The sequence below is a fragment of the Rosa chinensis genome, chromosome 3, assembly GCF_002994745.2.
Source record: "Rosa chinensis cultivar Old Blush chromosome 3, RchiOBHm-V2, whole genome shotgun sequence".
Taxonomy (NCBI): domain Eukaryota; kingdom Viridiplantae; phylum Streptophyta; class Magnoliopsida; order Rosales; family Rosaceae; genus Rosa; species Rosa chinensis.
The window spans coordinates 13,188,786-13,216,625 of record NC_037090.1 but is presented as its reverse complement, the minus strand read 5'-3'; the positions used below and the strand labels follow the sequence as shown (position 1 = coordinate 13,216,625).

At 38.2% G+C, this 27,840-nt stretch overlaps 6 protein-coding genes, 2 long non-coding RNA genes and 1 other non-coding gene across 12 annotated transcripts; 5 read left to right on the top strand and 4 right to left on the bottom strand.

Annotated features, from left to right (window-relative positions):
* Positions 1–569: 569 nt before the first annotated feature.
* On the top strand, positions 570–1,444 carry LOC112192928 (RING-H2 finger protein ATL33). Its single transcript, XM_024332871.2, has one exon. The coding sequence runs from the start codon at positions 698–700 to the stop codon at positions 1,226–1,228; it is 531 nt and encodes a 176-aa protein (XP_024188639.1). The 5' UTR covers positions 570–697; the 3' UTR covers positions 1,229–1,444.
* A 3,698-nt stretch (positions 1,445–5,142) lies between these two features.
* On the top strand, positions 5,143–8,074 carry LOC112191320. The gene is made up of 4 exons (XR_002932918.2): positions 5,143–5,714; positions 5,793–5,855; positions 7,002–7,109; positions 7,751–8,074. It is a non-coding gene; the product is annotated as an uncharacterized LOC112191320 (long non-coding RNA).
* A 1,867-nt stretch (positions 8,075–9,941) lies between these two features.
* LOC112192886 lies at positions 9,942–10,572 on the bottom strand. Its single transcript, XR_002933688.2, has 3 exons — positions 10,526–10,572; positions 10,377–10,426; positions 9,942–10,288 (listed from the first exon to the last, which is right to left on the bottom strand). It is a non-coding gene; the product is annotated as an uncharacterized LOC112192886 (long non-coding RNA).
* A 752-nt stretch (positions 10,573–11,324) lies between these two features.
* Positions 11,325–11,693, bottom strand: LOC112194148 (protein BPS1, chloroplastic-like). Its single transcript, XM_024334398.1, has one exon. The coding sequence runs from the start codon at positions 11,691–11,693 to the stop codon at positions 11,325–11,327; it is 369 nt and encodes a 122-aa protein (XP_024190166.1).
* Positions 11,694–11,804: 111 nt separating this feature from the next.
* Positions 11,805–12,638, bottom strand: LOC112194147 (amino acid transporter AVT1J; the record flags this gene model as incomplete). The annotated part of the gene is made up of 2 exons (XM_024334397.2): positions 11,805–12,463; positions 12,570–12,638. Coding segments are annotated over 2 exons (585 nt in total), but the record flags the coding sequence as incomplete, so codon positions are not given.
* Positions 12,639–13,787: 1,149 nt separating this feature from the next.
* LOC112193769 (beta-glucuronosyltransferase GlcAT14C) lies at positions 13,788–16,250 on the top strand. Its single transcript, XM_024333996.2, has 4 exons — positions 13,788–14,529; positions 14,613–14,688; positions 14,776–14,891; positions 15,691–16,250. Exons 1-4 carry the CDS (start codon positions 13,965–13,967, stop codon positions 16,197–16,199), a joined length of 1,266 nt encoding a protein of 421 aa, XP_024189764.1. The 5' UTR covers positions 13,788–13,964; the 3' UTR covers positions 16,200–16,250.
* Positions 16,251–16,373: 123 nt separating this feature from the next.
* Positions 16,374–21,193, top strand: LOC112193770 (transcription factor-like protein DPA). Of its 4 annotated transcripts, none has more exons than XM_024333998.2 (10): positions 16,374–17,044; positions 17,462–17,647; positions 17,862–17,929; positions 18,127–18,170; positions 18,505–18,576; positions 18,674–18,814; positions 18,911–18,979; positions 19,410–19,508; positions 20,608–20,678; positions 20,767–21,193. In XM_024333998.2, exons 2-10 carry the CDS (start codon positions 17,475–17,477, stop codon positions 20,942–20,944), a joined length of 915 nt encoding a protein of 304 aa, XP_024189766.1. In that variant the 5' UTR covers positions 16,374–17,044; positions 17,462–17,474; the 3' UTR covers positions 20,945–21,193. The 4 variants fall into 4 exon arrangements, with proteins under 4 accessions (XP_024189766.1, XP_024189767.1, XP_024189765.1 ...); XM_024333999.2 differs by having other exon boundaries at positions 17,433–17,647; positions 18,505–18,567; XM_024333997.2 differs by having other exon boundaries at positions 17,433–17,647.
* TRNAV-AAC lies at positions 16,785–16,858 on the bottom strand. Its single transcript has one exon. It is a non-coding gene; the product is annotated as a tRNA-Val (tRNA).
* Positions 21,194–22,401: 1,208 nt separating the features above from the next.
* On the top strand, positions 22,402–24,302 carry LOC112192890 (dof zinc finger protein DOF2.4). The gene is made up of 2 exons (XM_024332805.2): positions 22,402–22,663; positions 22,830–24,302. Exons 1-2 carry the CDS (start codon positions 22,613–22,615, stop codon positions 23,922–23,924), a joined length of 1,146 nt encoding a protein of 381 aa, XP_024188573.1. The 5' UTR covers positions 22,402–22,612; the 3' UTR covers positions 23,925–24,302.
* The last annotated feature ends 3,538 nt before the right edge of the window (positions 24,303–27,840 follow it).

The window sequence follows — 27,840 nt, the reverse complement described above, 5'->3', positions numbered from 1 at the left end:
GTACAATAAACTTTTCATGAGGTGTAAACGTACACTTCTAAACTAAATTAATATTCTCAACATGTTTCTTTTCATTAAAAATTTAATATTGTCCAAATTAGGGTAAAAACATACCTGCAATTACAGTATCTGTAGAGGTGCAATTATGAACATCGAACAATTTGAATACGCGACGCCACAAATTTAGGACCCCTCGATGTGAAATGTAAAAATCTGACTTCGTCCGTACTCATAGTTGCAACCCACCAAACCCTAAACCCCCGGTGGCATGTTCTCTCTCTGTCATATTCTGTTTTTCACTTGAGCAGCGGCCATCTTCTTCTTCATGGGCTCCTCCAACCATGGTAGCTAAAATGGCATCCTGTTCCCTTTTACCACATTGGAGGATTTTTTTAACGTTATAAAGATCAAAACATAACGTAGAACTGCTTGGAATCGTAGTGGTAATTTACCAACACACATTGTACCATCATCATAATCATCGTGATAATAACTGCAGTAAAACATGGAGCCATCACAACATTAATCTACACTAGTCTTCAAAACCCCACACCAATAATTTTGGCTTTCCAAAACTTCCAAACAAAACACCACCACAGCACAGCCCATTCCAAAAACTTGAATAAAACTCCAAAACCTCCCTCACCCACCCTCGTCTATTCACACACTCTTTCCCTTTCTCTTTCTCTCTCCCATCATGGAGAGCTCACCGGCCATCCTAAACAAACCACCCCCGCCCTTCCCGGCGCCACCGCGCAGCGTCGACTTCTCCGCCCTCGAGTTCATCCTCGGCCTCCTCGCCGTCATCACCGTCCCCGCCTTAATCTACGCTGTCTTCTTCACCATCAAGTGTCCTCCCAACCTTTTCCGCCATCGACCCCGCCGGAGCTCCACCACCTCCCCCGCCGACCCGGCCCATGCCCGGCCCGAGGTGATTTCCGACCTCAAATACCAGAAGGACGCCCACGTCAAGGAAATCGGGACCGAGTGCCCGGTTTGCTTATCGGTCTTTGCCGACGGCGAAGAAGTGAGGCAGCTCAGTGTGTGCAAGCACTCGTTTCATGGCACGTGCATTAACATGTGGCTCAAGGATCACTCGAATTGCCCGATATGCCGCGCGAACATCGCCGTCGATCGGAGTAGTAGTAACAGCAGAACGGCGGCGTCCGGTAGAGAATATCGGGATGATCTGCAACAAGGTTTGCCCGATGCTTCCGCCATGGTTTGACACTTAAAACCTAAATTATTTTGTTCTTTTGTTCTCGTCTTCTTTTGCTTTTGCTTTTGTTGGGTTTGGAGGATGAAGATGATGGCAACATGTGAAGAAGCTGGAAATATTTGTTTTTTTTTCTTTTTTAACTTTGTAGTTTCAGAAACTTACGGACAGAGTTGTAGCTGGTGAATGTGATTAGTTTTTACATGAAGGAGAACTGGTTTTGAGAAATGCTGCAAATTAGTAGTAATTAACTCCTAGTTTCTTCAACTTGAAGAAAGTTATCCTCTTCCACTATCATAGATTCAAAGTTGGGTCAGTGAAGTGATCGATATGTATCCGATATAGATATAGACTTAGCTCTTTTTGGCTTTTTGTCTCCCTGGTTTTCTTTCTGTTTGGTAATTTATGTATCATTGAAAAATGAAAGGGAAGAGAAACTGAAGAGTACGTGTTGCTTCTTGAATGGTTTTGATCATATTCTTCATGGAGAAGGAGGAGAACCTAAGTTAAGTTTGATAAACCCAGATCGATGGGAAAAGTAGTGAGAGTGCGTATCATCTTTTGAGTTTCTTAATTCGGTGAGAAAGACTTTAGTGGAGTTGGTAAGTCATCATTTTTCTGTAAAATGGTCTTACCTCACATTACCTCACATTACACGTGATGATGTTGTTTGTGATTTATTGGTTAAAACTTATAAGGAAACAAAACCTTGTTTCTTGCTCCTTGTGTGGTGCTCAAGTGTTCATGCATGGTGCCACATCCCTTCAATTTGTGCCGAAATTAATGACTTGACTATTCATTAAGGTGCGATGAGTAAGTCCGAACCATTTAAATTAATTATGAAAATAGCAATACCACCGACTTTATTTTCTCAATTTATCAATTTTCTCCGCCAACTTTCTTCGTTCCAATCCTCTTTGCAGTTCGTGGTTGGAAACTTGGAACTGTTATTTTGTAAATTCTTTTATTAGTTTTTCGTTTAGTTAATTTTTTTTCTTGTCAAAACAAATACCAAGGGTAAGGTGAGAAGTTCACTTGTCCATGATTAGAACTATTATTTTATAGATTCTTTTATTAGTTTTTCGTCTAGTTAATTTCTTTTTCTTTTCAAACTAATGATGACATACAAATAGTAAGCGGTGAATTTCTCGACATTAAAATGCATGATTGGTTACTACCCATGTTACTTATATGCAAGGGATTTCACAAAAGGATCATCAATTCCACATGGAGGTCACAATTGGTGGTTTATCATTATAAAGCTCTTTATTTATGGTTCATGCATAGGTTATGTATGCACTAGTCCCCTACTGTCGACTTTAGCAGATAGGGGAAGCAAGAGTCAAGGAACGTGACATATTCTGTTTTTACTACGGGAGGAAATTTCCAGTGTCATCGATCAATCAACACGAATCATCACATATGGGTCCATAATTTTGTACCAAATCGAAACCTTTTCTCCCGTGTCTTAGTTAGGGTCATCTCGTAATCACAGATATTTTGAATTGCCCCTTGAGTGACTTGGAAGTGTTGGCACTACTTTGAAATTAAGTATTTTTTATGCGATTTGAGGAAAAGTAAAAAAAAAAGTGATTAACTGTTCCCGAGCCTTCTTCGATTTTTAAGTTGTGTGACTTGCGGTTTTTCTGAGATTGTTTTTCCAAAACTCGAAAACAGGAGATCAAGCCAAAACAGACCCTTAATCAACAGCTGAACACAGGCACGTTTGGAACAAAAAGATACAATAAAAATGAGCTGCGCATCCAGGGAATCGAACCCTGGTTAGTAACGTGGGAGGGTACTATGATACCACTACACCAGATGCGCTTGCTTGTTTTAAATCACACTGATTATGAAGATATGTTGTTAAACAATTCCATTAAGAGCAATGAAATATGACATTATTTTTTTTAAAAATAGAAGTTGAATACATTATATCAATAGGCACAAAGAACAGAGACTACAAATACTTAAAGATAGAAAAATGACAGGGCAACAACAAAATTCTTATCTAAGCACTGCAACTCATACAAGACAAATAAAACTCGCTTTTTAAAGTAAACCTATAAACAAAGACTAACCCAGTGTTTTATAGGAAAAAATCATCAAACTAGCTCCATCCGCGGCACATAATTGTGGTACGAAACAGAATGCTACTTCTTAGTAAACAAATAGGAGTCAAGTCCTCATCCATAAACTACTTTCACCAGTCCAAGATAATTACCAATTGAATGAAATATGACAATTGTTCTTTGTTTTTAGAGAATTATACAGCTTTGTTTATAATACCTGAATTTAATATTTCCATTTATGGTATTATGAACCGTTTATATAGCAAATAGAAATAAAATGTGCATGTGTGGATTTAGGGTGGCCGTGAGGGGTGTCAAGTGAATCGGTAATACCTGAATTTAATTTACATATACTATATGTATTTTTTTAGTAAAACTATATTTGTGAAGCATAAGATTGGCCTAGTGGTTATGTGTCAAACCTTTTTGGTCTTTCCATTTCTCATAATAGGTTCGAGCCCAACTTTAGTTATTAAGCTAGAATTTTATTTATTTTTCTTTTACATTGAAATTTTAATTTTCTTGGTCTTTAATTCTTTATAACCTATTCAAATACACAACTTATTTACTAATAGAATAAAGTATTACTAGTTATTAAAAAAAAAAATACATGCATACTTAATGTCAATTTATAGAGATCACATTCGTTTCAGACCAAAGAAATCTCATGACCAGCCATGTGTAGATTGATATGTGGAGCATATGTTAATTATTATAATTTTGTATGAATTTAGATATTTAAATTGAAATCGCAAGATTATTGGCATTATTTGATCGTTAAGCCACAGTTCCCTATGTATTTATTTTTTGTTTAAGTGATAAATTCACAAATTAAATCGATTTTAAAAAGAGAAAAATGCACCAACAGACTCTCAACTCTTGTGCACCGGCCAATTTGATACTCACACTCTCAGTGCTATCAATGTGATACCTGAATACTTTTTGACAGAGATGTTAGAACAATGACGTGACAAGCACGTGGAGGCAAAAAAGAGAGTAAATGACCAATTTACCCTTTCCGTTTGCTAATTTATTTTTATTTATCTCTTTCTTTTCTTCTTCTTCTTTTTTAAATTACTAAATCAAGCCATATTGGGGCTACCAAATTTATGGGTTTTCATCATCTTGGATGTTGTTGATGATGCTGTTAAGTCCGAGAATTGAATGAATTGAGTTACAAGAGTACTAAAACGTTCAAGGATCGTGGAGGTTTAAGTAACTAATCAAATATTGTTATAAGATATAATGAGATATAATGTTGTTTTTCATGTTGTTTTAATATTTTATTAATATCTTATGAGATATAATGATATAAATTTAATATTACTATTTAAAATTTTAAAATATTTGAAATTATAAACGGGTCGGATTAGCGGATCTGGTATCCGTTAACCCGGCGGATACGGATTTGGATCAAGATATCAATGATCCGCCGGGTTAACGGAGAGGGTTTGGATCGAATTTTTTTTTAAGTAAACGGATTTGGATTTAGGTCGATCCGATCCAAATCCGATCCATTTACAGGTCTAAACACGTACTTGCCACGTCACTGTTCTAACGCCTCCATTAAGAAAATCTAACGGATGTATGTCGTCGATAGCAAAATAAATATTCAGATATCACATTGATAACATTGAGAGTATGGATATCAAATTGGCCCATGCATAAGACTTGAGGAACTGTTGGTACATTTTTCTCTTTTAAAAAAATTAAAAATAGGGCTAATGATAAAAGAGGTCATTTTGAAGTGCTTTATTATAATTCAGATAACACAAATGTCCCAATGATAATTAAGGTCACCTCTTAATAACCTGCCACTAAAATTAAATGTAATTACCAAAGATGCCACTGGCAGCTCTCTCTCCCTCCCGTTATCCAATCCCGTCTGAACACCCTCGACCCTAACCAATCTCTCTCTCTATCTCTACCCCGCCTCCGTCCGCACCTTCAAGGACTACTCCTACTGCGTCTACTCCGTCTCCGGTGACTGTACTGCACACGTCTCGGACATGCGTGAGCCTAGATCCACCATTATCATCCCGGTGCACAAGTTCGAGATCCTCTCTTGCGATTCGAACAAGTACGACGACTGCGTCATCGCCACCGTCTTCGTCGACAAATCGATCAAGGTTTGGAACGTCTGATCCATTGGAGCTCCGATTTCGGTGCTCAACGGCCACAGCTACCCCTTCAAAAAAGTCAAATTCTCGCCGTACCGACAAAGCTTGATGATGTCGTGCTCGTACGACTTGTCGGCGTACTTGCCGTTGCTTCAATACAAGGACTAGACACTGGCGATGGTTCTGATAGCTACAGCTCCGGCCTTAGATCCATGACTGATCACTTAGGGTTCCGGTCCTCCCATTCGCTCTCAAAATGCCTTCAATTTTGTGATTCGCTCACTTGAAGAGTACCGATTTGCTAAGGTTATGATTGAGTAGTAGGAAAGGGTTAGGTGTTTTTTTTTCTCTATCAGAGCTCTGACTGTGTCTCTGTGCTTGCAGCAAGAGGATGAAGAGGTGCTGGTGCTGCATACGGATTTGGTCGAAGTCCTCAGCTGATGGAAGGTTTGTATTTTCAACACTAACACCATTGTTTACTATTTTGATTTCTTAATTTTTGTGTTTAGAGAGTTAGGTTGAAGCTTTGTGTGTTGCGTAGTTGATTTGGATAATTGAGCTTTCTGCAAATTTGGTGCAGTTGGGTGATTAGAGTGCAAGTGAATGGATTTTTATTAGGCTTTTGTTTGATACATGTTGATTACCGATGAAGCATTTATGTAATGTTTAGAATCTCATGTCTTGTTGCTTGCTGGGATCTCATTGAGTTTATGAAATCTGTAACAAAAGTACTAATTCAGTCTTTAAATTGTATAGTTTATCTATATATGGAACTATCTGTTTGGGTATCTGCGTGTGACTGTGACTGATCGAATATTGTGGCATACATATATATATAAATGAATGATATACGTGTATATAAATGAACTAGGACAGTTGAAGAGCCATAGATACAGTGACTTACGAATCATGTCATAATCATACTATTAAATTAGTCATCATTAATGCCCTAGTACCCTACCAATGCAATACTTTTAGAGGCTCCACAGCAAAAAAGAAAGCATTGTTCTCCATGGAACTAGATTTCTTCCACAATCTAGCCTATTGCTCGAGCTAGCGATAGATTATTGAACAATGTATTACTTCAATCAAACCAAATAGGCATTTCTTACAGTATCTACTACATTATACTTTTAAGAAAAAGTTGGTTTTGTTGTGTGATCCTTTGTCCTATATCCTGAAGAGCAATGATGTTGTATAAGACCTCTGTTGACGACACTTGATTATAACTTGCACCAAGCTTATAGTTTCATTTCTTGACGGTCTACATGTATAGATTTTCTACATCAGTTGATATACTGATATAAGTGTTGGCTTATATCATTTGAAATAGATATAATAAGTTGAACAACTTTTGTAAATTTGCTGGATTGTTTTGAGTAGAGAGAGTTGGATTATGTTTCTAAAAATTAGCAATCATCATTTTATCAGACTGTAAGTAGTAAAGTATAACCAGATCAAATTCTAAATTTCCTAGTATTCAAATTTATGTTGTTTGTATATATTAAGCCAACACTTAAATACTTGGCCATTATAAACATGCTGTTTCTCCCATCGTTTTTTTTTTTATATATTTGAACGTCCACTGTGTAGCTCCATGTAAAAAGAAGAATGACCAAGGAGGAGAGGCTGGCATTAGTGAAAGCAGGGAGGGAGGAAAGAGGGAAGTACACAGCTAGAGCTGCTGTAAAACAGAAGAAGGTATATTTTACTGCAATTCTTTGAAGTTATCATGTTTTAGAGTTCTACAAGCATTGTCATGGCTTTGAACTTTGCCATTTGTGAGTTACTCTATAACCCTCTTCCTGGATCCTACTACGGCTATGCACCCATTAATAAGTGAATAACCACTACGGCTCCCATAAGGATGTGAGCTTGTTTATGAGGTCACATATCCTTCATTGCTATCATTCTTTACTGCTAATGAGGTGCAATCTAGAAATAAATGACCCTGATATGTATATATATCCATTTAGTAATCATATTCTCATAGTGACATGTTTTGTATAGAGCTACCGTGCAGCCTCTTTTTTCTTCTACAACTCTCCATGCTTACAAAAAGTCGGTAGTTAAGTTGATCAAGTATCTGGATATTCTATATATTTAACTTTTTCCTGAATTAATTCCTTTCACATTCTATTGTATGCCGTTTAGGTTTAATAAACTGAGTAAATAGATGTTTAGAAAACCATATTGAGGGGTCAAACTAGAAGCTTTTACATTTATATATGAAGGAAACAACTTGGTTCTTATTTTGGAAAAGTTGAGCTATTTATACTTGATGGTAATAGTGACATTGCTGCTATTATGGAATTGATTGTTTTCCTATATTTTTGTGGCAGGTTGTAGGAACCCCCAATTACATGTGTCCTGAACTGCTTGCTGATATTCCTTATGGCTTCAAATCTGATATCTGGTCTTTAGTTTGCTATTAGCAATCCTCCGATTTGGTTAATCAAAGAAATGACGTTCAATTATAATTGGCAGAGATCTGAGTCGAATTGCATTTCCTTTCTCTGAATCTTCTGAGTCTTGACAATGAATTAGTGTGACTTTAGTTTGTAATAGCATTGCAACATATATCATGTAATGATTTTTGCTATGGTGAATCCTGTTCTTTCCCAATAACATTCCTCTCTATCTTGAATTAGAGTATTGACAGTTCAGATACTTGAATTTTTTTTTTTGTTATGAGTGAAGTCTATTTACATGAAGCAATTTTTTAGTGCTTGGAGGTATTATAGTTTATGCTTATCATTCTTTGAATTGGTTTGGTATAATTCTCAAACTAATGGGCACTGTTGGATCAATCATTTTTAGGAACATAATCAGCCAACTTTGAGATAGAAATTGATTGATTTTGCACATGTCACTAACTAAGTAACTGACCATGTCACTGACCAAGTAACTGTCAGTAGCCAAGTCACAAGTTAATAGTCAAGTCACTGTAATCACGTCACTAACTAAGTAACTGACCATGTCACTGACTATGTCACTAACCAAGTAACTGTCAGTAGCCAAGTCACAAGTTAATAGCCAAATCACTGTTAATCACATGTTACTAACCAAGTAACTGACCATGTCACTAGCCAAGTCACTGTTAATCACATGTCACTAACCAAGTAACTGATCATGTCATTGACCATGTCACTGACCAAGTAACTGTCAGTAGCCAAGTCACTGTTAATCACATGTCACTAACTAAGTAACTGACCATGTCACTAACTAAGTAACTGAACATGTCACTGACCAAGTAACTGTCAGTAGCCAAGTCACAAGTTAATAGCCAAGTCACTGTTAATCACATGTCACTGACTAAGTAACTGACCATGTCACTGACCAAGTAACTGACCATGTCACTGAACAAGTAACTGTCAGTAGCCAAGTCACAAGTTAATAGCCAAGTACTGTTAATCACATGTCACTAACTAAGTAACTGACCATGTCACTGACCAAGTAACTGTCAGTAGCCAAGTCACAAGTTAATAGTCAAGTCACTGTAATCACATGTCACTAACTAACTGACCATGTCACTGACTATGTCACTAACCAAGTAACTGTCAGTAGCCAAGTCACAAGTTAATAGCCAAATCACTGTTAATCACATGTTACTAACCAAGTAACTGACCATGTCACTAGCCAAGTCACTGTTAATCACATGTCACTAACCAAGTAACTGATCATGTCACTGACTAAGTAACTGTCAGTAGCCAAGTCACTATTAATCACATGTCACTAACTAAGTAACTGACCATGTCACTAACTAAGTAACTGAACATGTCACTGACCAAGTAACTGTCAGTAGCCAAGTCACAAGTTAATAGCCAAGTCACTGTTAATCACATGTCACTAACTAAGTAACTGACCATGTCACTGACAAAGTAACTGACCATGTCACTGACCAAGTAACTGACCATGTCACTAACTAAGTAACTGACCATGTCACTGACCAAGTAACTGTCAGTAGCCAAGTCACAAGTTAATAGCCAAGTACTGTTAATCACATGTCACTAACTAAGTAACTGACCATGTCACTGACCAAGTAACTGTCAATAGCCAAGTCACAAGTTAATAGCCAAGTACTGTTAATCACATGTCACTAACTAAGTAACTAACCATGTCACTGACCAAGTAACTGTCAATAGCCAAGTCACAAGTTAATAGCCAAGTCATTGTTAATCACATGTCACTAACTAAGTAACTGACCATGTCACCACCAATCACATCTCACTTGCCAAGTCATTGTCAATCACGGCACTTGCCAAGTCGAGCACATTCAAGGAACACAAAACTCTTCGAACCATTAAGGCGCTAACCACCTCTCTTCCAATGCATACTAATCAGATGAAACATGCATATAGCATCAAGCTATTTCTTTGTTGTCTTTGGAGTACGATTGGTGTTGCCTTGAATAATGTGATTGTTACCTCTGTTTCGATAAACCCTCATATGGGCAATGTCCACCAAATTGGCAAAAAGGCAGAGAAATGTAAGTGATTCCAATTCCCAATCAGTTTAGGCAATGCCAATTAATTTAAGGAGAAACAAAACCCAATTAATTTAAGCCCCAAACGAAAGTTTGAGAGCCAAGTGGCCAAGTAAAATGGGTTATACTGTCCAGAAAGTCAGAACAATACTTTTTTGCAGAATCATTACAAAATAAAAGCATACATCTTGGGCCCAACGAAGCTTTTGTACAATTTTCACCAGCAAAACAAAAGTTCTAGACATTTTCAGACACTTGGCCGGTGATTATCAGAACTGACAAGGGGCTCCAAGTCCTCCTTGTTGGTGATCATTTTAGGAGATATCAATGCCTTCTTGGAAGGATACAGCACATAATGTTGGCAAATGAAAAGAAGATCAAATGATACACATATCTGCAATAGTATAAACCACGGTGAGTATCATAAGTGACAGAAAATATGTATTGATTATGTTGAAACGTCAATGTCAATCCATTTATACCAAAGATAGCAGTGTCTTCCCTATGTTTCCATAGAAGTTCACCCAAGAATCTGCAGGCACAAATTCAAAACAAGTTAATATGAATCAACAGGGTGTCAATTATTGATTTGCGACAGTTACATTTGGTTAAGGTAGAGAAGCGGGTGAACCTTGATCAATAGACTACACGGCCATTTGTGCATAACTTCCCACTCCTCCCGAAAAATCAAGTAGAATAAAGAAAATACTTAATCCATCTGTGCTCTTTCTTATGAAGTTCATGTATGCCTATATTCATTTCAAAATATATTCTGTATTAGTACAGCTAAGCACATTGTCTTTCATTGCAAATCTTAAAACAAATACAACTTCATTCAGCGCGCAGTGAACAGTACTATATATAGACTATAGTTTCAATGTCAAATGGGGGTTATCTAAGAAACTAATTAACGTATATAGCCTCTCAATGACACCATCATGAACTATATATTTAGGGGAGAGTACTAAACCTGGGGAGTATATTTGATGACTGTCATAAAAACTTGAATTGAGCTGCAGCATAATCAAATTAACTGAAGTTAGAAAGGGATTCCATACAAACCAATCTTATGATACATTTCTTCAATTAATTCTCATGATCGTGTAACTCTGTAGCAAAAACTAAATTTTTGTCATAATTGCCACTGACAGTACGTACTAAAATGAAACTGCAACTGCACAAAAATGAAAGGTAACTGTATCTTATATACTTGAAGATAGAGATGAGCCAAAGCCAAGAATGAGTTGGCAGAGCAACCAAGATACAAACTGCAGCAAATAGCCACACACCATTATCACAGGGATTGCCATATTAGAGACCAAAATAAGGCAAGAAAAACAAGTATTATTTGCTAAAAATCAAGAAGAGAAGGAACCATTACCTGTACCTGATTGTAATTAAGAGCCAGAAATCAAGATTAGCTTTGCTATTCACCTCACAACCTGCCCTTCTACATTTCCCATCATCATCTGGTCAGAGACTGCTCCACCTGATCTCAGCTTAGAAAGCAAGGCTTCGCGTCCAGTCAAAAGGATTTGGAAAAACCCATCCACTTCCTTGGTCAGAAGATCAAGTCCTTGGGAAAGATTCTGTGCCTTCCTTTCTAAATCTGAAGTAGAATTCTTGAATGCTTCTTCTTCTGCGAGGGCCACGTCATCTTGGATCATAGGATACAAGTGCTTCACAATACCATCAACTGCTTCCAGCTCTTTTAGTACCGTAACTCTACCACTAGAAAGTATATTTCTAATTTCCCCATTTACATTACTCTGTAAGTCATTAAATGCTTGTGCCCACATATATGTCTCGGCAACATTCAAATCTAACAACTTGCTTGCAGAACCAGAAAAGGCTGCGGCAAAGACACTACAAACAGATACTGTCAACACCTCACTCCATACAGATCAATGTAAATGTTAACTGCTTCAGCTAGTAACAAGCTAAGTTTTCCTTGAATAATAACTCACTAGCTAGTCAGTTACAATAGACTAGCCTAAGAAGAAACAAGAATGAGCGAGAAAATTACTACAGTAACAAATATAAGGGTAGCCTTCTACTGATGCTCTATTATTTCTACCAGAGATGTGTAAGTACCAAAAATGATTACCGCAGCACCTAGTAGTATAATACCCCATACGATCAACATCTCACATCCAATTTTTCGATAAGTGCAAGAAATCTTAAGGTAGCAAAAGCATGGCATTATAATTGAAGCTGTGACACTCAAAAACGCTCCAACAAGTGCCATGAGATATGCGAAAAAGGGTACAGCCAAAGCTACTATAACACAGCTGATTACCAGGGTGGTACTGACTAATATGTTAAAGACTCTTTTATTCTGGTAACCAGGAAACCATCTTTTTGCAGCATTCATTATTGGTGTAACCATCAAAGCAAATTTGGATATTGGATTGACCAGGGTGGTGTATATTGCGACTTGTGAGCTAATTTTGCTAGTCGGGAGGTTTAGAGTTATCTGCGATTGAACTGTTGACCCGAACATTAAGTACCCAAAAACTGCCATTGATGCATAACAGATGGTGCATAATATAAAGCAGACAAGGAGAACCTGCAAGAAAGAAACAACAGATTGAAATTCGGTATGAACCAAAGCATTTCAAAGCCCAAATATGCAAACAGTATGAACATAATTTGAGCATTCGAGCATTACTTACATTGGAGAACTGTTTTTTGTTTTTCATAGAAGTGTACAGGGTAGGGAACACAGGATGAGCACAATAACACAAGTTCTAGCATATATGTAGAGGACTGCACTAAACATCAATTTATTAAACAATTTTATGAAATGCACAATTACGAAGAAGCACGGAAATAGAATTGATTCAAACAGTGCAGGCCAACCTTCTTTACAGCCAATCTCTGCAACTTGGGAACCTCTTCAAGCAATGGAGCCTTGGTCCGGCGAATCTTGGCAGTCAGAGCACCTGCAGATGCCATACTTTTTTCTTTTGAAGCAAGCTCCGCTTTCTGCAGATTAAGATTACTCAAATTTCAGTCTCAATTTGAAAAAATAGGACCAAATAATAATTGAAATTCTACTCAATTTCATCCACCTACGTTCCAGAAACCAAACAGAGATCAAAGAAAGAGAATCGAGAGAGACTGAGAAAGAGACCGACCTGAAGAGCAGCTTCAATGTTGGACTCGATGGCGGAGTAGAGGCGAGCGAAATCTGCGATGAGGAAGAAGAAGCTATAGGTACAGATCGAGTCTCAAGCGCCTAATCTCAACCGCAGCTCCCGTCGTCTTCATGATTGTCGTCGGCTTCCAGTTCGTCTCTAGGTTGCTTTCCAGTCGGATATGGAGGTCCAATGGTCACCGGCGACTCGGCTCCAGCCGGAGAAGGATAGGCGCAAACGACATCGACTTCGGAGACGGCGAGGGGGTCGATGGAGAGTCGGAGAGTAGCGTGGGGAGGAGAGAGAGAACTGATCTGGTTTTTTTGAAATTGAAACACAAATCGGGTAGGTTACTAATAGGGGTAAAATCGGAAACGAAAATATCATAAACCGACCTTTTTTAACATCACCTCATTATTAACAAGGACTAAATTAATATTACTAACAATTCATGATGAACCTTTTTATCAAGTAGAAAACTAGGTGACCTTTTTATCATTTCATACTCTAATTTGACATTTTCCATAATTTCCCTTTAAAAATAATACATAATCACATCAGGTTTCGATCTTGGAACAGTGAAACCTGAAAGTTATGGTCCCACCACGCGCCACTCTGATTTATTAATTGGTTCCATATGTTATTCAAAAACCCAATCAGTTAACACTAGAAATAGATTAGGTCCTACGGAAAGGGGAAAAGTCCGAGCGGCAGCAGATCCTAACCGACAATTCAAATTAAAATTTCAACAGGTATGCTTTCCCTCTCCAATAGTCCAATTGGGCCATTTCCCACCTGTAAAAAAAAAAAGGACCAACCTTCACGCCAACACCACCACCACCACCTCACCCTCTCCATTCACCAACCGCCAAAATCACCTAACCCTCTCCGCTTCCTCCGATCCCAGAAAACCCTAATTCCCACACCTCCATGAAACGAACCAGCCACAATCAGCCTCAATGGCTCGTCATTCTAACCGCGACCTCCGCCCTCCTCCTCCTCGCTCTCCTCGCCCTCACCACCACCCACGCCAAGTACTCCTCCTCCTCCTCCTCCGGCCCCGACTTCACCTACGACCACCGCCGATTCCCTAATCCCGACCAGTATTTCGTCGACAGCGACGACGACGACGAGAACTACGGCCTAGGGCTCCCGAGATTCGCTTACCTGATTACCGGTTCTGAAGGTGACGGCCCTCAGCTGAAGCGGCTGCTTCAGGCGGCGTACCACCCGAGAAATTACTACTTGCTCCACCTCGATCTGGAAGCTTCCGACGCCGAGAGGCTCGAGCTCGCCAAGTACGTCAAGTCCGAGAGTGTGATGAACGCGTTTCGGAATGCGATGGTGGTTGGAACCGCGGATTTGGTGACCGCGAAAGGTCCGACGGTGTTGGCGGCGACGCTGCACGCGGTTGCGATTTTGCTCAAGCGGGCCGAGGATTGGGATTGGTTTATTAATCTCAGTGCTTCGGATTATCCGCTCATGTCCCAAGATGGTGAGTTTTACTAATTATGGTTCTAATTTGTGAAATTACAGATTGGTTATGTTTGCTAATTATGGTTGTTTTGGGGATTTTAGATTTGCTGCATATATTTTCATACTTGCCAAGGGACCTCAACTTTCTGGAGCACACTAGCAATATTGGGTGGAAAGAGTGAGCATACTCATTTTGGATTCGTATTCTACTATTCTAGTTCTTTGTTTCAGCGTTAGAGTTGGTGTTCTTATGAAAATGTTGCAGAAATCAAAGAGCGAGGCCTATTATAATTGATCCGGGTTTGTACCACACTAAGAAATCCGGTGTGTTTTGGGCTAAAGAGAGAAGGTCACTGCCAGCTTCCTTCAAGTTATTCATGGGTACTGCACTTTATCTACATTAAGAATATTAATGTTCTGCGTTTATTTTAATGCCAGCTAGTATTGTAGTCTTTGCATATCCTTTACAGTTGAGTTTATGAAATTGAGTAAATTCTGTGAGATAGTATTGGATGCTGGCTTGTACTGATCGAGTATATACTTGAGAGTGCTAGATTCTTAGCTAAATCGGAAATATAACTTGGAAATAGTTCAACAGATCCCATACGGTAGGTTTTGAGTGAGTGGTTAATATGCTTCAAAAACCGAACAAATTGTGTAACTTTTTTTTGAGCTTTCTGAAGAGCTTCTTCACTTGCGTCATTTACCTAGAAAAGATAAGCTTACAGCAGCTGGAATTTCTTCAAACTATGTGTTGGGTTAGTTTCTTCCAAGAATCAATGTAATTTAGCATTGAGCACTGTTTCTCATGAAACTAGTGATTTCCAAGTTCTTAAGCCATAGGTCCTCTAATTTCATTACTGACATTTCACAATGATAACCCTGATACTAGGATATTATAAAATGTTGTTGATGGTCATCCTGACTATTCTTTAGACTTTTAACCAGTGTATTGTTGCAATAGTCCTGTGCAGGGCTTCAGTCTTGTCATGTTGAACATAGCATAGTCCTTTTACATCTACTAAACAGAAATGTATACTCGGTTTTGCAATGGAGCATATTGTACTAGTTGGAGAATTTTATTGGAACTGTGGTTATTCTGCATAGTTTCCTCTCTGTGGCTGATGTTGTACAGCCATTTTACTTTGCAGATCTAAAATGTAAACCTTTCTACTTTCAGGGTCTACAGGGGTGGTGCTGACAAGATCATTCCTTGAATTCTGTGTTTTGGGATGGGACAATCTTCCCCGCACTCTTCTCATGTATTATACCAATTTCCTGTCATCCACAGAGGGCTACTTCCACACTGTTATCTGCAACCATAAGGATTACCAGAACACGACTGTGAATCATGACTTGCATTACATAAGGTGGGATAGTCCTCCAAAGCTAAATCCAGTTCATCTAACACTGGAACATTACAAAGACATCATCCAAGCGGGAGCTCCCTTCGCCAGTCCATTTGTGAGGGATGATCCGGTTCTTGACAAAATTGATAAGGAGCTCTTGAGGAGACCAAGCGGGCATGTTACACCCGGTGGTTGGTGTTTAGGAAGTACAGGTAAAGATAGATGTTCAGTTTATGGGAATCCAGTGGCTGTAAAACCTACTGTTGTTTCAAAGAGACTAGAGAAACTGATTGTGAAACTTCTCGATTCTGAAAATTTCAGGTCCAAGCAGTGTAAATAGTCTTTGCCATGTCTTGTTTCCCTCCTATATTTTGTTTTCTTCAATTTTTTACATGTCATCCTGTACTGTGGCTTATCTTTTGGGACCCTGCTTTTGTCTAATATCTGTGCTAATAAGATGGTGCAGTGCCCATGCACATAGTTGGCTTAAACAAGCTAATCAATAGGAAATTAGGAACAGCACGTCTATGGTCCAAAACACACTTGTGTTTAAGCTTAATCTGATATGTGCAAGAAGAACTCGCATTTGAGGTGTTCCTATCACGCGATAACATGTTATCACAGAGTGAGTCGATGAAAGTTTGAAACCAGGCAACAACCATGCGCTTCATGCAATGGCTGTAGAAAAATGACTTTGCCTCGGAGCGTGGGAAAATTGGCATCGCTGGACTGCTATTCAAATCAAGAAGCACACGTCTGGCTGCAAGATTTATGCTCACAGCATTTCTACAGTTGAAGTAAAGACGCAAAACGAACTTGGAATTTGGAAGAAGCCACTGTTTTTTTTGGATAGATTGGGGTCCTAAACAGACCCAAAGAAAAGCCACTTAAGAGTTAAGAAGAGCCAAACAAAAAATACTATTAATGGCTTCGCCCGGGTTCGAACCGGAGACCTTCAGTGTGTTAGACTGACGTGATAACCAACTACACCACGAAACCTTGTTGTTTAATTTTGCCTCATTTATCTATTTAACCGTTTAAGTACATGTTTGCTATTCAGAGTGTCTCTGCCTTTTGATCTTTCATATTCGCGAAAGCGGGAACTCCAAGTCGAATTTATGCGCTGTAACATTGCCTCTAATTCTAGGGTTCCCTTCGTCGCCATTGAAACACCTCGCTCCTCAGGTCAGATTCTTCACTCTCTCTCTACTCAAACTTAACGCCTCCATTTCGCTTTTACACTCCAAACTTTACCCAACAACTTCCTGCCTCTAATTTCTTGTAATTTACTCATCTTCCTTATTTTCATTTCCTTACTCTACAAAATTAGGGGTTCTATTTGATCTAGCAAATTGGGATTTCGCTTGCATTTGTTTGAGTTTCTAAGCTCAGATCCTGACATTGAATTCAAATTTTAAGAGTTGAACATACAATGTCAATTAGCTCTAATTTTAATTCGAAACTATGAGAGATTCGTGAGTATGAGCAAGTATGTGTTGCGAAATGCTATGGTTCGGTATGATCCTTGTAGGACCTTTTGTAATTTCCCACTAAGATTTTCTTTAACTTGCAGTTTTCTTCTTTCACTTCCAAGCTTAGCAGCTTCCAGACAGTAATGGAGTTTGAGTATTTCGGAGACTCTTTTGGTGAGCTATCTCGGAGAAATTCTAGCCCAATAACTCCTAGGTCAGCTTCGGCGAGCAATGCAGCTGCTTCTGAGAGTGTCCGGAGCTCCTCGAACAGTATGACTTTCCATTGTGACAGTACAAGTACACCAGATGTTGACAAGTGAGCACAAGTGCCTGTGTCTCACGTAATTTTGGTTTGTTTTTCATATTCTTGCGATTCGATTTAACAAGAATCATTGCAATACTTTATTAGCCATAGCATACTTTCAGACTTGCGTAGTTAAGTCTTAACTTTCACCAGTAGGCTGTATCAAGTGGTTCATCTCTCTCATTAAGTTTATGTATTGTCTGAAATGCTTTCGTTTCTGCAACAGAAATGCGGGAAAGAAGAAAAGGGGCTCAAGATATACAGCTGGAGGTCTACGTCAGTTCAGCGCCATAGGTCAGTAATTTTTATACACAAGTTAAAACTATTTCCTTCTAACATGAATAAGAGAGAAAGGTCTTGCTGCATTTGATCATTCAGCATCTGCTTGTATCGTTTGTCTATGGGTGTGAAATTAAGAAGCCTATATGTGTAAAAGAGTACTATTTCAAAAACTGTGGTTAGTGAAAATATATTTCTTCTTTTCTATTCAGTTTGCAGCAAGTTGAAGAGCAAGGGAAGAGCAACATATAATGAGGTATGGTTTCTTTCGTTTTGAGGGTAGTTTCTTTGCTACAGCATTGTGGAAATAACTAAGCGATCCATTCTGTAGCAATTGTTTATGTGATCAAGTTATTAATCTTTTCCTTTGCTGGTATTGCACGTGCCTTTTACTAGAATCAGTTTGGGGTTTACCTATTTGTATGAAAGTAATATATGTGATTCAAATTAGAGGTCATTGTTCACAATTGGATTCTGTGTTTTCTTGCCGACAACCAATCCACTGCTCCAAAAAAGCTTCAGATAAGTTCTTCCTTCTTGGACCATTGAATGTTTTAGCATATGTAATTAATAATAGTGATGTTGTTCAGGTTGCAGATGAGATCATTTCAGAGTTACCTGGAATTTACGGTGAAACAGAAGCTTTGAGTGAGGTTCAACTAGTAAATATAACTATCTAGTATCTACATTGTCATAATCATTGCTATTGTTCTTCAATATTCTTTCAATTGTTCTAAAAATGAAATTTCAACTTTTCAGTTTGATGAGAAAAACATACGACGACGAGTATATGATGCATTAAATGTTCTTATGGCAATGGATATCATCACCAAAGAGAAAAAACAAATCCAGTGGAAAGGACTTCCAGATACAAATGTTATTGATCTGGAAGGTATTAAGGTTGGTAGATGTTATTACTTTTTTATCACATGACATACAAACATGTTACAAAATTTTGAGATTGGCGTGGTTTGATGATGATTTTATTCCTTCCAGGCTCAGCGGGTTAAATTGATGGGCAGGATTGGTGCAAAAGAGGCTTACTTGAAAGACTTGGAAGAACAAGTAATGAATTTGAAATCCTTGCAGTCGTATAACTGCTGTATAGTTTTTGGATGGATTTTCCTAGTATTTATTGTTGTGGTATTGTGGAGTTTCACTGGTGGTTGAATCTTATTCAATCATTGTAAGAAATCTTTGCTAACATGAATTGCATTAAATCTTTACCTGTCAAATTGTAATAACCAATGGCTAGTATGTGATTGCCCATAAAAAGGGTTAAAAACACAATCACACACACACGTCTGTACTACACATTAAATGAAGAATTTGAAATTTGATTGTATGTGGTCAAATGTATTTCGACAGGTGGAGTTTGTTTGATCATTAATCATTTCATTGAAATTTTTTGTTTTATTCTGCCTAGTCAAATAATTGTATTGGCTTATTTTCTCATAGCCAGCATTTCTGTTTTTCTTTTTGTTGGGATCAAAAGATGGCAGATCTCCAGAATTTGATGTTGCGTAATAAGCAGTTGATCAAGAGTGGAAACAGTCGCCACAAAGGATTTTCTTTTCCATTTATACTGGCTCAGGTATATAGATCTTATTGGTTGTTTGCTGGCATTATGATGGTTAGAAATCAATTTTATAGTTCTAATTGAATTCCATACAATCTTACATTTGAAGCATGCATTTAAATTTTGTTTCATTATTATACCAAGTTCAAGACTCATCTCCCCATTCTACTCTTTACCAACTAAGCCAATGGGCAATGGCCAAGAGCTATGGTCCACATTATAAATTCAATTTTATATATAGCTCTAATTGAATTCCATACAATCTTACATTTGAAGCATATGCATTTAACTTTTGTTTGCACTATTGATAATAAGTTCAACTGTTCAAGACTCATCTCCCCATTCTACTCTTTACCAACTAAGCCAATTGGCAATGGCCAAGAGCTATGATCCACATTATCTTGTTTGCGGATTAAGGGAAACTTAGGAACTAGCTTGGTAGACATTTCCAATGAGGCATAGTATATATGTTCATCAGATACTGCTGACCCTTTATAAACTTCATTCCTGAACATGTTAATACTGACATAATCTTATTAGGCTTTTCACTATTAAATTGGTTGAAATGTGTTAGAAGTTTATATTAATCCTACTAACAATGATTACCAAGGAGTGTGCTGCATTAACTTGATAATTAGTTGGGCTGAAGGTCAACCATTCGTCTGTTAGGTGTAGGAAGGAAGATATCCTCTTTCTCGCTATTGCTTAATTAGGAGCAAGAGATGACCTGTTCCTAGGATATGCTATCAATCTACCACTTGCTGACAGGTTGCTTGGTTTTTATGCTGTTGCTAAACAGAATTCTGTATCACGTAGAAGAAACATACGAAACTTTTATCCTCTGTGAAATAAGAAAAACTGCTGTTGGCCATTTTCCATTTGGCTGCTGAAGATTTGCCAGAGCAATTTACTAAAATTTAGTCTTACGATAAAACAGTTCAGTTTCCTGCACTCCTGTTGAATTTCTTGGTATAAACTCAAGTTGGTGGACTAGTAGTTTTACAAAATTTAGAATCATCTTTTCTTGATTATATGAATACCATTTCAACAGCTTGCTCTCTCATTTTGTCTGAGGTGCATAGCCTAACTTTTCACTATTTGGTTTTTATTTTAGACAAGCAATAATGCTACGGTTGAGATTGAGATTTCTGAAGATATGCAGTTGGTGCACTGTGACTTCAATAGGTATGAGTACTTTACTACTTTACCTTACTATGGAGACACTCTAATGCTGTTCTGCACCATAAATTTCTGACTTGCATGTGTTTGGCAGTACCCCTTTCTCCTTGCACGATGATACTTCCATTCTGAAGCTATTGCGGTGCCACCAATTGCCAGAAAGTAGAAATGTGTCTCAAAGTTCTTCAGTTTACTCGTCTTCAAGTTCTGGCATGGCTTCTGGAGGCACCAGACCCTTTCTTTGGAACTCTGAAACAGAAACTCCAAAATGATGAACCAGATACTGAGCTGTACAAGAAGGCCATATATGGTACACAAACTACAAAAGAAAAGGAAATTATGATATATTTGTACAAATTATCATGAGTAGTTTTAAGGTTTCAGCAAAAGGCAATGGTATTTAACATGACCAAAGATTTGGATTTGTCTTATGAGATCATTAACTTTTAGAACCCGTATAGCTAGCATGTATTTGAATATTCAGTTTTGCATATGAGTTTTGTTGCTTTAGAATCATTATATCAAGAAAAGTAATTAGTATATTACCTTTGTTAATCTTTGTTGCAATAAGATGAAGTAAACTACATGTAGAATATTGTCACTTTAAAGTGAGAATAAATTCAATTCTTTTAACTTGTGAGGTAAAACACGATGTTTATCCCTTTCACTAATCTGAAATGGGCGTGTAGGGGGAGTCAATGGAGACCATAAAGTGTATGTGACAAATCAGAAATCTACATATATATATCAACTCCATCTCGAACTAAGAGTGTGATTATTGATTTTGGTTGGTATTCTACATCTATGCAAATGTTTTGACTTTGACATATTTTTCTCTTTTACTAGAATATATTCTTGATTCAACTAGGTAGTGAGTTGAATTCAAGACATTCCATTTATAAAATAATCACTGATATCAGTAGACTAAATGATACTGGACAACTTTGATAGTTTGATTGTTTTATAATAAACATATAAAATGGGAATGATTTTCATTGGAAGATTCCTCTTAAACTGCAAAATTCCTTTTAAACGGAAGATTTTCACTTTTGACCATGACAGTCATTTCAAGTGAGTGTGAAGGAAATGAGCAGAGATAGAGAGGAAGGTGTACATAATATTCCCATGCAAAAAAAATAAAAATAAAGCAGAGTGGGGAAGGAAGCAGACAGCGGACCGGGCTTAAAGGGTAGGTTCGTTCGGACACTTCGACTGTGCCACTCTTTTCATCACCACCACCACCAAAGCTTCACCCTCCCCCATACCCCCCCATACATACAAGAACCACCTTTTCTTTTTCATTATCTTAATATTCATTTACAACTATTTACTTAAACATAATCCCATGCATTTCTTTTCCTTAATCTATCACCCATTGATTATTTTCCACCTTACTATATAATTTTAAATCTCAAAATGGGAGTTTGGTCATAAACTACAATATGATTCTATTCCATAACATTAAACTAAACATCAAGCATGGTCTACAACAACTTTTTCCATGCAAAATCAGGGCCACTGATCTCTTTTTCTCAAGCACATAGCACCCACAATGTCAGAGAGAGAGAGAGAGAGAAGCTTATTGATTAAGAAAGAAAAAACATCCTCTTCTTAAAACCCTAAAAAGCAATAAAACAAAAAGAGCAGTAAGTCTTAGTGAGGAGGTAATAACACCAACATCATCAACAACCAACTAGATTATTAGGATATAAATACACAAAAGCCCCCTACTTTATTTTTGCTCCTTCTCCTCTCCTCCTCCTCATCTTTCCCCTTTCTCTTTCTCTTTCTCTCTCACTCACTCTGTGTCTGCAAATTGTTGATGTGATTCTTTCCACTACTAGCTAGCTCAGTATTATCTCCAAAAAACCCCCCATCAACCTTTACAAAAGAGATAAAAGAATTAAAGGGTGCCACAAGACTACAAGATATAGATCACCATGGTTTTTTCCTCCATTCCAGCTTATCTTGATCCAGCCAACTGGCAACAGGTAATGAATCCGGAGCTAGCTTAATTCTCTTCTTCTTCAATCTTTTTTTTCAAAAGCCAAATATTCCTCTTGCTTTTGTTTTTTATCGTCTGGCTTCTTGAATATACTACAGATATTTGATTTTTGCTTTCTAACAATCTTTGAATATGTTCCTCTTTAATTGCAGCAACCAAGTCCTCATCATCATCATCATCATCACTTACTATCCGGAAGCAGCAACAACAACAACAGCAACAACATCAACAACTCTCAGCTCCATCCGCTTCCGCCTCCCCCGCCACCACCGCCTTCAAATCCTGGCGGTGGTGGCAGCGGGCCTGGAGGTGCGGGCTCGATCAGGCCAGGTTCCATGGCCGATCGAGCCCGCATGGCTAACATCCCCATGCCGGAGCCAGCACTCAAATGCCCTCGCTGCGAGTCCACCAACACCAAGTTCTGCTACTTCAACAACTACAGCCTCACGCAGCCCCGCCACTTCTGCAAGACCTGCCGACGCTACTGGACACGTGGCGGCGCGCTGAGGAACGTTCCCGTGGGAGGCGGCTGCAGGAGAAACAAAAGGAGCAGCAAAGGAGGAAGTAGCCGGTCTAAATCTCCAGTCAGCAGCTCGGACCGTCCCACTGGTTCGGCTAGCTCATCCGGTCAAGCAATTCCCTCCAACAGTTCAACTGGAACCGTTGATATGATAGCAGCTGGGTTGAGCCCTCAAATCCCACCACTTCGTTTCATCAACCCTTTCAATGACCACCACTTCGCAGCCAGCGAGAATCTCGGCCTGAACTACGGCATGAACTACGGCGGCGGCGGAGTAGGAGACTTGGGTTTTCAGATAGGGAGCGGCTTAGGTGGAGGAATTACTAGTACTCCCACCGGGTCGCTTTTTGAGCAGCAATGGAGGTTTCAACAGCAAACGCCGTCGTTTCCTTTCTTGAGTGGAGGTTTGGATCCTTCTCCTGGTTTGTTTGAGGGTAGTGGAGTTGAGTTTCCAGGTTATAATCAGGTGCGGCCGAGGCTACTATCGTCCGGTAGCAGTGTTGGGGTTTCTTCGCAAATGGCTTCGGTGAAGACGGAAGATCCTCACCATCAGAATCATCAGCAACAAGAGTTGAACTTGTCTAGGCAGCTGTTGGGGATCCAAGGAGGGAATGATAGTCAGTACTGGATTAACTCCGGTGGGAATGGGAATGGTACTTCAACAACTGCGTGGACTGATCTTTCTGGGTTTAGCTCTACTTCCACTGCCACCAATCATCCACTATAAATTTAGTTTTGAGGTTTTTCCTTGTGTGTCGCAGCTTCAATTAGCTCTAGATCGAAATTAACTCTAAACAAATTAATGGTACTTCCACATCCGACTCGTTGAGTACGAAGAAATGTGAGGATGGGTGGATGGGTTTACTTTGTTCATCTTCATGATCAAGTAGAAACCCTAGAAATGGTAGGTTTTTCGATGATTTTAATTTGTTTCTTCGCCATTGACGAGCTCAGTTTTTTTTTCTTTTTCTTCCTCTTTTCATTCCTTTCTAAATTTAGTTTTAGAAGGCCTTGTATGAGCTTAGCTAGCATGTTTGCAATACTAGTGAGTGTATGAGTTTATGGAATTCAATTTGAATGAGAATATGGAACATGTTTAACAAAAGTGTTGTACTATTCTATGTGTTTGATCATGTGCTAGCTGATTCTCTGCTGGAATTAAAGTTCTTGGCTGGCATTATCATCTGATCCTCAAGTTTATAATATGCTCCAATTATTGCATTTCGATAGAATATTCAATTTGCACATCTTATTACAAGCAAATGACTCCATGTCCTCCAGGATGTTATCAATCTATGCACCGACGTAGAGTTTATTCAAAATCATGGATTCATGATTCTGTTGCTAAAAATCAATGATTTGTTTATACACATTGCTAAATATGTTTGATAGATTTTGTCTTTGTTGAAGAATAAATCAATCTCAGTAAAGGATAATTAGCATAACTAGAATTGTTAATTATCATCACCTCTAGTAGAAAATGAGGATTTCCATGAAATTTGTAATGAATTCTTGGTCGAATTGTTAATTATCATCACCTCTAGTAGAAAATGTGTACGTTCATGAAATTTTTAATGAAGTCTGGGTTGATTTTAGGGCAATTAAGGTCATATATACTTCATAGCAGAAGCTACCTGAAGAGTAAAGTATCCAAGTGAGGCGATTTCCTTTCTTGACTTTAAATGATGCCACCATTTAATACTTGAAAAGCTCACTAGCTAGCTTAACTAGTATGTATTTAGCTTGCAAGCATATACTATTATATTGTCAAAGCAAAAAGGCCAACTTTGTTTGACAACAATTACTAATAAAAGGAGCTACCAAGCTTCCAGTCTAAGCAAGCTTAATTAGTGACTACATATCCTTGTGAGTTTTGATTTGTGTCGACCATTCTTTGGAAACTTTGAAGTGTCGTCGTTCTGGCTTACAATGTTTATGACGAACAAAAGGAGTAAGCAAGAAAGACCTAGTAGGCCATCCATGTTGTGTTTGCCCTAGTTCTAATTTTAAGAGCTAGCAGGGGACATAAAGAAGCTAGCTCGCTAGAATATTGACTGGGCAGTAATGTTCGATGCAAAGAAAAGCCATAGATTTTGGCAAAATCACCGTCTTAAATCTGTTCCCATTGCAAACTTCAATGAACCACATGCCCTTAGGGAATTGGGATATACCCAGTTAAGAAACTGCTTTAATATCTGTTGGACAAAGTGCCATAGATTTCAGTACGTACTTCTCGATCAAACTATTCTGATATCGTTTCCTTTGCTAGCTAGGTTCATTCCATTATGGAAGGACACAGAGAAATTTAGCAGATCAGTTTCCACTAGTCTTTTCTTTTTTGTCTGAAAAATAATGGAGACATATATATACATCCACCGTGAGTTAAGTGACATCCAACTCTCCAAAAAACCATATCATAGCATGCAAAAATATAATCTTTTATTATAAGTAGCTATAATGCGCATGCATGAGGAAGCATGCATGTATTACTTAAATGATTGATAACCCAATAATTGGAATGAACACAAATCAGTGATTGGCTTAGGTGCCCGCTGCATGAGACTAAGATATTGTTCCAAATCATTTTGTAATAATAGTAAATGTACTTAAGCCACAAGATGGAATATGTTGAGGCTCTAATCGATGACGATGAGATCATAAGAATCCAGAAGATGATGATTTTGGACAAGTCTCTCAAAAGACGCCAAAACGACACTCAATTCCACACCCACCAAAAATTCTATTCCATTCCATTTCATTACCAAATCATAGAATAGACAGAGCTAGATTGCTTTCCTTTGCTTTGGTCTTCTACTTTCATACTCGCCACATTTAACAATATTAACCCGACTTTTCTTGTTCGTTGTTGGTTGCGTTTTCTATATATCTCGAGCTTTTTTGTGCAAAGAATATAAACACGTAAATTCCTACTACCCATTTTGTCATAGATTGAAGAGTCAAACAGAGAATATATGTCTCTGAGTCTCTGACCAGTACTACTTCGCTAGTAGACAAATTACTGTTTTGTCAGGTCCCCAAAATCTGACATGGCAGAGAAGATGTGGGTCCCAGTCTCCCAGACTGATTCGATGTATCGTTGGCACGCGCCTCAGAGCTGCGTGCAACTTTCTTTCTCTTGACCTAGCCCTAAGCCCTAGCTTTGCTACTTCTGGGCTCTGAGTTCTAACCTTGCTCTTTGATTTGCTACAATTTCTGACATGACACTGTGCGCTAGTCTAAGTTTCTCAGTGACCCTAACTTTTAACTTGAACTCATCAAGCATGATATCATATATATACACTTATAGATTTGCTTATCTGGGGTTATTAACATTGAGATTATATATAATATGGCCATTTTACTTAATTGACTACCAAAGAATAGTGTTCTGTGTCTATATTATAGATTACTCTGAAAAGAAAATTTGGCAATGATAGTTTGGATTGCATGCATTCTAGTCTCTGATCGATATAGAATAAATGGTTCATCAAGAATAGTATTGGTTGCTTGCAGGTTAAGTATTTAGTGCGCCAGCCTAGACATTGCATTTGTCATTCTAATTGCTTCATCCTATAATTTGCCTACAGAAACTGCGATATTATGCGAAACCATACTTGGTTTTTATATTGATTTGTACAAAATCCAGTGCGCTATAGTATGAAGCATAAGAAATTAGAGCATCTATATCTACATATATAATCATCAACAAGTGAAAGGAAATCAATAAAGTTAAATATTGTGACGTCAATTTGACATTCGGACTTAAGATATGCTCTTAGATACAAGAACATTTGAGTTGAATTAGATACAAGAATATGTATAAAGTAATGTTATTATAGGGTACGTAGGAATCAATATAATCAATTACATGCGTATATATATGGCCAGACCGGACAGTTGTATACCAAGTTGGTTTAGTTAGTCCCATATTGAAAGAAAGGAATCTATGTAGGGATCGAGAGCGAATTCGGATTTGCTTTTGCAATAACCAATAAAGCATATTCAAAACCACTGTGAAAATAAAAAGAGCAAACTAAAACGCTCTCTCTCTCTCTCTCTCTCTCTCTGAGACAGTAGTACTCATAGAATAATGATAGCGGAGCCTGTTAGCCTCAACATCTTTCTTGGTTGTGTAGTAATCAGAAAATTGATCAGAGGAATTAGAGTACTTGAATATTACGATCCCGAAATTGAAGATAGATAGATATATAGATTGGAAATTTTGGCATCTTCTTCTCAGTTCTCGATCAGCTGTGAGATATATGAAAAAAGTCGCACCATGACTGGTCCAATAAGCTGTTGTACGAACAAGTGCTAGCATTAGAAGGAATTACAGGGGCTCAGAAATCCAAGCCAGCAAATATTTGCATCTTTTTACTATATGGTACCAGTATCTGTGCCTCATATTGATGATGACCACATGGGTCTGTGTGATCAGTCATGACATGCGCCCTTCTTTCTAATTCTTTCTCTCACACACAAATAACGCAGAGATCGCAGAAGCAGAAGTAGCAGCTTTCGCTTTTAACATGTTCTGTAGCTAACCTTGATTGAATATAAAACATTCATTTTCTAAATGCCGGTTAATCCTGATCATCAACAGGTAGAGAAATCGAAAGAAAGAAAGAGACCGAGATTCCAGG